At 43.8% G+C, this 12065-nt stretch overlaps 1 protein-coding gene across 1 annotated transcript in view; it reads left to right on the top strand.

Moving 5' to 3' along the window:
- The first annotated feature begins 11030 nt into the window (after window positions 1-11030).
- LOC119946732 (elongation factor 2-like) overlaps window positions 11031-12065 on the top strand; it is a 34348-nt gene continuing 33313 nt past the window's right edge. The window contains exon 1 of the mRNA XM_038768151.1: window positions 11031-11103. Coding sequence (XP_038624079.1) covers window positions 11101-11103 — 3 coding nt within the window. The 5' untranslated portion in view covers window positions 11031-11100. The remainder of the gene's footprint in view (window positions 11104-12065) is intronic.

Consider the following 12065-nt stretch of genomic DNA (forward strand, 5'->3'; position numbering starts at 1 on the left):
AACAGCTGCATCAATTTACTACTAATTTCTTTTTAGTCTAAATCATTTTCAAACAGCTGGAGACCACTGGGAAGAAGGGTCCAGCACAACCCATTATGAACAATACACCAAAACAATTTCTATATATTACACTCTCCAGCTTTCCATTAAATAACTGATTAGATTTACTCAAGTCTAAGCAGACTTTTTATTGGGAAGAACATGAGTCTTGATCATGTCATGTTTTTTGTAGTTCACCAAATCTGCTGACACCTTTGCACTTCCATTCTGTGTAACATTTCCATGTTTGTTTTTTTATACCTCCAGAACCCAGACACTATTACTTCTTCAATCAGGCATTTAGTCAATTATATTTACCAAATGCTTACTGTGTGCAGAGCACTGTACTAAGCAATTGCAAAGTACAATTCAGCGATATAGAGAGACAACCTCTGCCCACACCAGGCCTACAGTCTAGAAGGGAGAGACAGACATCAAAATAAGTAAACAGGTATCAATATAAATAAATAGAATTATAGATATATACACATCACAAGAAAAATATATACATATATACACATCTCGTCCCCTCCTACCTCACCTCCCTTCCCCTTCTACAGCCCAGCCCGCACCATTCGCTCCTCTGCGGCTAATCTCCTCACCGTGCCTCATTCTCTTTTAGACTGTGAGCCCAATGTTGGGTAGGGACTGTCTCTATGTGTTGCCAATTTGTACTTTCCAAGCACTTAGTACAGTGCTCTGCACATAATAAGCGTTCAATAAATACGATTGATGATGATTCTCGCTTGTCCCGCCGTCGACACCCCGGTCCATGTCATGCCCCGGCCTGGAATGCCCTCCCTCTGCACATCCACCAAGCTAGCTCTCTTCCTCCCTTCAAAGCCCTACTGAGAGCTTGCCTCCTCCAGGAGGCCTTCCCAGACTGAGCCCCTTCTTCCCTCTCCCCCTCCTCCCCCTCTGCCTTCGCCCTCCCCATCGTCCCTGCAATACCTCCTTCCCCTCCCCATAGCACCTGTATATATGTATATATGTTTGTACGTATTTATTACTCTATTTTACTTGTACATACTTATTCTATTAATTTTATTTTGTTAATGTTTTGTTTTGTTGCCTGTCTTCCCCTTCTAGAATGTGAGCCCGCTGTTGGGTAGGGACCGTCTCCATATGTTGCCAAATTGTACTTCCCAAGGACTTAGTACAGTGCTCTGCACACAGTAAGTGCTCAATAAATATGATTGAATGAATGAATGAATCAGAACAAGTAAACAGGCATCAATGTAAGTAAATAGAATCATAGATATGTACAAACATACACAAGTGCTGTGGGGTGGGGAGCGGTGGGAAGAGCAAAGGAAGTGAGTTGAGGTGATGTGGAAGGGGGAACTGAGGAAAAGGGGACTTAGTCTGGGAAGGCCTCTTGGAGGAGGTGAGCCTTCAGTAGGGCTTTGAAGAGGGGAAGAGTGACTGGTAGATTTGAGGAGGGAGGGCTTTTGGCTATGGGTATGGTTGGATATGTAGGATGAACGAGAGAGCAGAGTCAAGGATGACACCAAGTTTGCAGGCTTGTGAGATGGGAAGGATGGGTGTGTCGTCCACGGTAATGGGAAAGTTCAGGAGAGACTAGGGTTTGGGAGGGAAGATAAGGAGCTCTGTCTTGGATATGTTTAGTTTTAGGTGGCAGGACATCCATACAAAGATGTCCTGAAGGCAGTAGGAGATGTGAACTTGAAGGAGGGAGAGATCCAGCTCTTAGAACAGTGCTCTGCACATACTGAGCGCTTAACAAATGCCATCATTAGTATTCATCATCATCATACTTCACGCCGCTGCCCGGATTGTCTGTCCAGAAACGCTCTGGGCATGTTTCTCCCCTCCTCAAAAATCTCCAGTGGCTACCAATCAATCTGCGTATCAGGCAGAAACTCCTCACCCTGGGCTTCAAGGCTGTCCATCACCTCGCCCCCTCCTACCTCACCTCCCTTCTTTCCTTCTACAGCCCAGCCCGCACCCTCCGCTGCTCTGCCACTAATCTCCCCACCGAGCCTCGTCCTCACCTGTCCCGCCGTCGACCCCCGACCCACGTCATCCCCCTAGCCTGGAACGCCCTCCCTCCGTACATCCGCCAAGCTAGCTCTCGTCCTCCCTTCAAGGCCCTACTGAGAGCTCACCTCCTCCAGGAGGCCCTCCAACACTGAGTCCCCTCCTTCCTTTCCCCTTTCTCCCCCTCCCCTCTGCCTTACCTCTTTCCCTTCCCCACAGCACCTGTATATATGTATATGTTTGTACATATTTCTTACTCTATTTATTTATTCATTTTATTTGTACATATTTATTCTATTTATTTTACTTTGTTAATATGTTTTGTTTTGTTCTCTGTCTCCCCCTTCTAGACTGTGAGCCCACTGTTGGGTAGGGACCACCTCTATATGTTGCCAACTTGTACTTCCCAAGCGCTTAGTACAGTTCTCTGCACACAGTAAGCGCTCAATAAATACGATTGAATGAATGAATGAATATTATAACAGGGAAGGAGATATAGATTTAGGTCTCATCCGCATAGAGACGATGGTTGAAGCTGTGGGAAGGAATGAGTTCTCCAGGGGAGTGAGTGTAGTTGGAGACTAGAAAGGGACCAAGAACTGAACCCTGAGGGATTCATTCATTCATTCAATCAATCGTATTTATTGAGCGCTTACTGTGTGCAGAGCACTGTACTAAGCGCTTGGGAAGTACAAGTTGGCAACATATAGAGACAGTCCCTACCCAACAGTGGGCTCACAGTCTAGAAGGGGGAGACACAGAACAAAACAAAACATATTAACAAAATAAAATAAATAGAATAGATACGTACAAGTAAAATAAATAGAGTAATAAATATGTACAAACATATATACATATATACAGGTGCTTTGGGGAATCAATCAATCAATCAATCAATCAATCGTATTTATTGAGTGCTTACTGTGTGCAGAGCACTGTACTAAGCACTTGGGAAGTACAAGTTGGGAACATATAGAGACAGTCCCTACCCAACAGTGGGCTCACAGTCCAGAAGGGGGAGACAGACAACAAACCCAAACACCTTAACAAAATAAAATAAATAGAATAGATATGTACAAGTAAAATAAATAAATAAATAAACAGAGGAATAAATATGTACAAACATATATACATATATACAGGTGCAGTGGAGAAGGGAAGGAGGTATGGCTGGGGGGATAGATGGGGGAGGAGGGGGGGGAGGAAGGAGGGGGCTTAGTCTGGGAAGGCCTCCTGGAGGAGGTGAGCTCTCAGTAGGGCCTTGAAGGGAGGAAGAGAGCTAGCTTGGCGGATGTGGGGAGGGAGGGCATTCCAGGCCAGGGGGATGATGTGGGCTTTCCCAAAATCTGAAAAAATTGACCAAATCAATATAAATATGTTTTGAAAATGATAAAATCTACATGAAATGTAGTTAATAGTGTTAACATTATTAATTAAATTTCATTATGAAATATATACATATGATAAATTATAAATTTAAATTAAATGGTAGCATATTTATATCTTCAAAAAAATCTCCTTACCAATAGCTTTGTATATCAATCAATCAATCAATCATATTTATTGAGCACTTACTGTGTGCAGAGCACTGTACTAAGCGCTTGGGAAGTACAAGTTCGCAACATATAGAGACAGTCCCTACCCAACAGTGGGCTCACAGTCTAGGAGGGGGAAACAGAGAACAAAACCAAATATATATATATATATATATATATATATATATATATATATATATTTGGTTTTGTTCTCTGTATATATATATATATACACATATATATATATGCTGTTTTGCAGATCACCAGAGCCCAAGCAGGTGAACACTTGTAATTTTACTTTCAGGTTTACATATATTCTGACTACTGCAAGATCTTGTGGGATCTCTACAGTAAGGGGATGGGAGTGGGAGAAGGAGCCTGCGAAGGAGACTGAGAATGTAACAGCCAGAGAGATAGGAGGAGAAACAGGATAGGATAGAGTCAGTGAAGCCAAGGTTGGATAACGTATTGAGGAGAAGGGGATGGTCCACAGTGTCAAAGGCAGCTGAGAGGTTGAGGAGGATTAAGATGGAGTAGGAGCTGTTGGATTTGGCAAGAAGGTGGTCATTGGTGACCTTTGAGAGGGTGGTTTTGGTGGAGTGGAGGGCGTGGAAGCCAGATTGGAGGGGGTCCAGGAAAGAGTTAGAGGAGAGGAAAAACATATAACAAACACATTTTGAAGACAATCTTTGTGTTACGTTTAAATGGGTATGTCAGAGACAAATTTATTACTACTAGCACTCAACAGGGCTAGTAGGGAGAAGCAGTTGAGTAGCAGATATTCCCCAGCCTAGTCAAGGCCAGCTTGGTTTTGAGTAAACCAGAATTTCTTTTTAATCAATTTAATAAAAGAAGCATCTAATTAAATCAAAAGTACAATACAGGATAAGTACATTAGAAAGGGCAGCAACACCCCTTGGGTGGGTGTTTTGTTTTCTATCTTGTTCTCAAGGTGATTAAATCCACTCAACCCCACTAAAGGAGCAGCTTCATCTTCTTTCCAGTTTCTCCTAAAGAAACAAAGTGAAGATGTGTTGTTAACTTGATTGCCTTGGTAACCAGATGCAGGCCTGCAGCTTAAAGCGGTTAGGAAGGAGGGAACGGAGGAAATGCAAGGCCTTAATCACTATGCTTCCACACTAACCAGAAAACTTAAAGTCTAGATGAGAAGACAAAACAGAAAAATAATATAATTAAAACTAACAATAACATCAAAGCTAACTTTACCTTATACCTTCCTCAGGAGAAGCAAAATGCCTAATGTTCTAAATATTTATGAAAGACTTTTTGTGAATTAAATAGGACACATTCCTTCATTCATTCATTCAGTCATATTTATTGTGCACTCACTGGGTGCAAAGCACTGTATTAACCTCTTGGGAGAGTATAATATAACAATAAAGACATTCTCCACCCTCAACAAACTTTTAGTCTAGAGGGGAAAAACAGATATTAATATAAATGAAATAAATGAAATCAGTCAATCAAACAATAAGTAACAGATATATACATAAATGCTCGATCCTGGAACATTCTTCCTCTTCAGATGCAACAGACAAGTCAGTCAGTCAGTCAGTCAATCAATCCTATTTATTGAGCACTGTGCTAAGCACTAGGGAGAACACAATGTAACAAAAAACAGACACATTCCCGAGCTTACAGTCTGGAGGGGGACACAGACATTAATATAAATAAATCAATTACAGGTATCTACATAAGTGCTGTAGGACTGGGAAAGGGGATGAATATAGGAAGCAAGTCAGGCTAATGCAGAAGGGACTCGGAGAAGAGGAAATGAGGGTTTAGTCAGGAAAGTTCTCTTGGAGGGGATGCGCCTTTCATAAGGCTTTGAAAGAAGGGAAATTATATATCAGATATGAGGAGAGAAGACAATCCAAGCCAGAGGTAGGATGAGGAAAAGAGGTTGGTAGTGAGATAGGGGAGACCAAGGCACAGTGAGAAGGTTAGCATTAAAGGAGTGAAGTATGAGGCTTGGGTTGTAGTAGGAAAGTAGTTAGGTGAGATAGGAAGTAGGCAAGGTGAGAGCTTCAAAGCCAATGGTGAGGAATTTTTGTTCACTGAGGAAGAGAATGGGTAACTACTGGAGGTTCTTGAGGAGTGGGGAAACATGTCCTGAACGTTTCTGTAGAAAAACGACCTGGGCAGTACAATGAAGTATGAACTGGAGTAGGGAGAGAGAAGTTACAGGGAAGTCAGCAAGGAAACAGATGCAGTAATCAAGGTTGGGTAGAATAAGTGATTGGTTTAACATAGTAGCAGTTTGGATGGAGAGGAAAGGATGGATGTTTAGTGATGTTGTGACTGTTGAACTGACAGAATTTAGTGACTACCAACCTTCGAAGTCTTTTTAAGGTCACATCTCCAAGAGGCCTCCCCCAACTATGCTCTTTTTCTCCTACTCTCTCCCTCTCTTTAACACTACCTTTGATCACTAACACTAACACTTTGATCTGTATTTTTTAAATACTAGGTAATCTCCCTTACATCTCCACTTTGTTTCTTTAGGAGAAACTGAAAACAAGTCGAAGCTGCTCCTTTAATGGGGTTGAGTGGATTTGATCACCTTGAGAACAAGGTAGAAAACACCCACCCAAGGGGTGTTGCTGCCCTTTCTGATGTACTTATTCTGTATTGTACCTTTGCATCAGGTCCACAGCACTGTTGCAAGTATCTTAATCTTATTTTAATGTCTGTCTCCCCCTCTAGACTGTATGGTTGCTGTGGGAAGGGAATGTGTCTGTTTATTGCTATACTGTATTCCCCCAAGTGCTTAATACAGTGCTTTGCACACAGCATGCACTCAATAAATATGATTTAATGAATGAATGAACTCTTCTATCCTTGTTTGTGGGGAATTTGTCTACCAACTCTCTTGTATGTAATAATAATAATAATAATAATAATAATAATAATAATAATAATAATGATTGTTTTAAGTGCTTGCTATGTGCCAAGCACTGTTCTAAGCACTGGGGTAGATACAAGGTAATCAAGTTGGACACGGTCCCTGCCTCACATAATAATAATAATGGCATTTGTTAAGCACTTACTATGTGCAAAGCACTGTTCTAAGTGCTGGGGGGGATACAAGGTAATCAGGTTGTCCCACGTAGGGCTCACAGCCTTAATCCCCATTTTACAGATGAAGGAACTGAGGCACAAAAAAGTTAAGTGTCTGGCACCACATGAAGCTCACACTTTAAATCCTCATTTTACAGATGAGGTAACTGAGGCACAGAGAATGTAAGTGACTTGCCCAAGGTCACACAGCAGACAGGTGGTGGAGTTGGGATTAGAACCCATGACCTCTGACTTCCAAGCCCTTGCTCTTGCCACTAGGCCATGCTGCTTCCCAGTACTCTCCCAAGGACTTAGTACAGTACCCTACATTTAGTAAGTGCTCAATAAGTACAAATGATTGATTAATTGATTTACACCATCCTTGAATATTTGTTTCATTGACAATAATAATAGTAGTAATGGTATTTGTTAAGCATTTACTACATGCCAAGCACTGTACTAAGCACTGGGGTGGGTATCCCTTCTAACTCACCTCGCTTCTCTCCTTTACAACCCAGCCCATACACTTCATTCCTCTATTGCTGAGCTTCTTACTCTACCTTGATCTTGTCTGTCTTGCCCCAACATCTTGCCCCCAACATCTTGCCCACATCTCTGTCCTGGGATGTCCTCCCCACTCATAACAGACAGATAATTGCTCTCCCCCACTTTCAAGCCTTATTAAAGGCAGAGTTCCTCCAGGAAGCACCTGACTAAACCCTCCTCTCCTTGTCTCCAACTCCCTTCTGCACGGCTCATACTTGCTCCTTCATTCATCCTCCCTCCTTTTCCTATAGGACATATGTATATATCTGTATATGCCTGTAATTTATTTATCTACTTATTTATTTATATTAGTGTCTACACCCTACCCCACACCAGACTATGAGCTCTTTTGGACAGGAAATAGGTCTGATGTTATATTGTATTCTCCCAAGTGCTTAGTACAGTGCTTTGCACACAGTAAGTGATTAATAAATATGATGATGATTATAAGTATTATTACTCTATTTATTTATTTATTTATTTTATTTTACTTGTACATATTTACCTGTACATATTTATTCTATTTATTCTATTTATTTTATTCTGTTAATATGTTTCGTTTTGTTCTCTGTCTCCCCCTTCTAGACCATGAGCCCACTGTTGGGTAGGGACCATCTCTATATGTTGCCAGCTTGTACTTCCCAAGCGCTTAGTATAGTGTTCCGCACACAGTAAGTGCTCCATAAATACGATTGAATGAATGAATGAATGAATGAATGAATGAATAAGTAATAGTAATAATTCTACAACCCAGCCCACACACTTCGCTCCTCTGGTGCTAATCTTCTCACTGTGCCTCAATCTCCCCTACTTCACTGCCGACCCCTGGCCCACGCCTGCCTTGGTTTTGAATACCCTGCCTCCTGTAATCCAACAGACAACCACTCTTCTCCTCTTTAAAGCCTTACTGAAGACCCATCTCCTCCAAGAGACCTTCCTAGGCAAAGCCCACTTTTCCTCAGCTCCCATTCCCTTCTATATTGCCCTGACTTGCTCCCTTTGCTCTTCCCCTTTCCAGACCCAAAGAATCCAAGTTCATATCTGTAATTTTATTTACTTTTATTGATGTTTGTCTCCCCACTCTAGTCTGCAAGTTCGTTGTGGGCAGAGAATGTCAATATTTATTGTTGTATTGTACTTTCCTAAGTGCTGAGTTCAGTGCTCAATACACAGTAAAAGCTCAGCTTGGCTTTTCATTAATTCATTCACTCATTGGTATTTACTGAGTGCTTACTGTGAGCGGAGCACTGTACTAAGCACTTGGAAAGTGCAATTCAACATTAAGAGCAACAATCCCTGCCTACACTGGGCTTAGAGTCTAGAAGGGGGGAGACAGACATCACAACAGGCATAAATATAAATAAATATAATTATAGATATATACACATCAACACAACTAAACAGGCATCAGTATAAATACATAGAATAGGCAGACATAAGAGCTGTGGGGTGGGGAGGAGGGGTAGAGCAAAGGGAGAGAGTCAGGGCGATGGGGAGGAGAGGGGGAGCTGAGGAAAAGGAGGACTTATGAGCCCGTTGTTGGGTAGGGACCTATATGTTGCCAACCTGTACTTCCCAAGCGCTTAGTACGGTGCTCTGCACACAGCAAGCTCTCAATAAATACGATTGAATGAATGAATGAGAAGGCCTCATGGAGGAGGTAAGCCTTCAGTAGGGCTTTGAAGGGGAAAAGTGTGCTAATTTGGCAGATGTTTGGAGGGAAGGCATTCCAGGCCAGGGGAAGGATGTGGGTCGCGGGTGGGCGGCGGGACAGGGTGGAACGAGGCCCAGTGAGGAGGTTAGTGGCGGCAGAGGAGCAGAGGTTGCGGGGCTGGGCTGGAGAAGGAGAGAAGGGGGGTGAGGTAGGAAGGGGCGAGGGGATGGAGAGCCTTGAAGCCGAGAGAGAAGGATTTTTGCTTGATTCGTGGGTTGATAGGCAACCACTAGAGATTTTTGAGCAGCGGAGTGACATGATAACACGATGTGATGGCAGGCAGGCCTCTCGGGAACGGAGTCCCGGGCGTCTATGGCGGCGCTCTGAGGAGAGGATCCTTTCGGGAGCAGCAAGGCCGCTCCACATGCCCAGAATGTTTCTGTACAAAGATAATCTGGGCAGTAGAGTTTAGTGTAGACTGAAGTGGCCTTGGGAGGTCAGAAAGGATCTCCAATAATGAAAATATTGCATTCAGTTTTTGGCATTAAAATTACTTTTAATTTTAATTTTGGTTCTCCTTATCTCTCCGTTCGTTCATTCTCAGTCTCTTTTGCAGGTTCCTCCTCCCCCTCCCATCCCCTTACTGTGGGGGTTCCCCAAGGTTCAGTGCTTGGCCCCCTTCTGTTCTCGATCTACACTCACTCCCTTGGTGACCTCATTCGCTCCTACGGCTTCAACTATCACCTCTACGTTGATGACACCCAGATCTACATCTCTGCCCCTGCTCTCTTCCCCTCTCTCCAGGCCCGCATCTCCTCCTTCCTTCAGGACATTTCCATCTGGATGTCTGCCTGCCACCTAAAACTCAACATGTCTAAGACTGAACTCCTTGTCTTCCCTCCCAAACCCTGCCCTCTCCCTGACTTTCCCATCTCTGTTGACGGCACTACCATCCTTCCCGTCTCACAAGTCCGTAACCTTGATGTCATCCTTGACATTGCTTTCTCATTCACCCCTCACATCCAAGCCATCACCAAAACCTGCCGGTCGCAGCTCCACAATATTGCCAAGATCCGCCCTTTCCTCTCCATCCAAACTGCTACCCTGCTCGTTCAAGCTCTCATCCTATCCCGTCTGGACTACTGCACCAGCCTTCTCTCTGATCTCCCATCCTCGTGTCTCTCCCCACTTCAATCCATACCTCATGCTGCTGCCTGGATCGTCTTTGTCCAGAAACGCTCTGGGCATGTTACTCCCTTCCTCAAAAATCTCCAGTGGCTACCAATCAATCTGTGCATCAGGCAGAAACTCCTCACCCTGGGCTTCAAGGCTCTCCATCACCTCGCCCCTCCTACCCCACCTCCCTCTCTCCTTCTACAGCCCAGCCCGCACCCTCCACTTCTCCGCTGCTAATCTCCTCCCTGTGCCTCGTTCTCACCTGTCCCGCCATCGACCCCCGGCCCACGTCATCCCCCTGGCCTGGAATGCCCTCCCTCTGCCCATCCGCCAAGCTCGCTCTCTTCCTCTCTTCAAGGCCCTACTGAGAGCTCACCTCCTACAGGAGGCCTTTCCAGACTGAGTCCCTTTCTTCCTCTCCCCCTCGTCCCTGTCTCCATCCCCATCTTACCTCCTTCCCTTCCCCACAGCACCTGTATATATGTATATATATGTTTGTACATATTTATTACTCTATTTATTTATTTATTTATTTATTTATCTCACTTGTCCATATCTATTCTATTTATTTTATTTTGTTAGTATGTTTGGTTTTGTTCTCTGTCTCCCCCTTCTAGACTGTGAGCCCACTGTTGGGTAGGGACTGTCTCTATGTGTTGCCGACTTGTACTTCCCAAGCGCTTAGTATAGTGCTCTGCACACAGTAAGCGCTCAATAAATACGACTGATTGATTGATTGATTTAGACAGCACCAGGGGCTCATGGAGATCCTCTGCAGAACCGCTTTCATAGGTATTTGCTACTTCCTCTTACCTCAAGAGTTACAGAACACATGACCTCGTATGTTCAGAGGAGAGATTTTTTTAAGCTAGGGGAGAAGTACAAATGCGCATGTGCATTTCCTGATGTTATTTCATCTCCGGTTTAGTCACCTGACTCATAGCTACGAGAGCGTATAAAAGAGAAGAACGCTGACGTCACTGTCTTTTCTCGTTGTCGGCGCCGCCATTGCTGCTGAAGTTAGGTTTTCTAGGATTCACTGTCAAGATATCCATTGACATCGCCATCATGGTGAGAGCTGTCCCATTCTATTGGGGTCATTTTTTTGTGTGGGACACTTTCTCGAAATGGAGGAGAGGAAAACTGGACTGGCTAGTTAGGGAGGCCCCCGTGGTAGCCTTGCTTAAATGAAGACGCCACTGCGGGAGAGAGAAGTAGCAGTAGATGTTTATGGAAACTCTCATCGCCCTTCCTTTGGACGGGAACACAGAGAGATGAAGAAACATGTAGTTGCATCCGGACCCCGATCTCCAAAGGGGTGTTCGGGAGCCCTTTTACCGACTGAAATTGGAGGCAATGCCCACGGGAGCATGCTGGTTTAGGAAATGTTGAAAGAAGAGCCAGGCCGTGTTTGGTTTTAATCTAACAAGATTATGCAGCGTGGCGCAGTGAACAAAGTCCGGGCCTGGGATCAGAAGGACATGGGTTCTAATGCCGGCTCTGCCACTTGCGTGCTGCGTGACCCTGAGCAAGTATAGCATGGCCCCCGGCTGACCCATAAGCAAATACCAGGATATCATAGGCATAAAAATATATGGAAAATCAATAACTTGAAACAGCTTTCCATAAATTCATACCAGGGGGAAAAAGGGAAATAGCCCGAAGTAGTTAACAGCACAAGCCAAAAGTCAGGATGTTGATGTGTCTGATGTGTTTTTTTAATGGTATTTGTTAAGTGATTACTGTGGGCCAGACATTGTTACTTAGTAATAGGAAAGATAAAATCAAGTTGGATACAGGCCGTTTTCCACATAACCCTCACACGTAGCCCCCATTTTACAGATGAGGTAGGTGAGGCATAGAGAAGATGTGACATATTTCTGTTGCACTCTGTCAAAGTCTTAGCAGACAAATGATGGAGCTGAGATTGAAACCTTGCTCTTCTGACTCTCAGGCCCGAGCACTGTATACTAGGCAATGCTTTTTCTTTTGTGTGACCTTGGGCAAGTCAGTAAAACTTCTGCCACAGTTGC

This window comes from Tachyglossus aculeatus, chromosome Y3 (assembly GCF_015852505.1).
Source record: "Tachyglossus aculeatus isolate mTacAcu1 chromosome Y3, mTacAcu1.pri, whole genome shotgun sequence".
In the NCBI taxonomy this organism is placed as follows: Eukaryota; Metazoa; Chordata; class Mammalia; order Monotremata; family Tachyglossidae; genus Tachyglossus; species Tachyglossus aculeatus.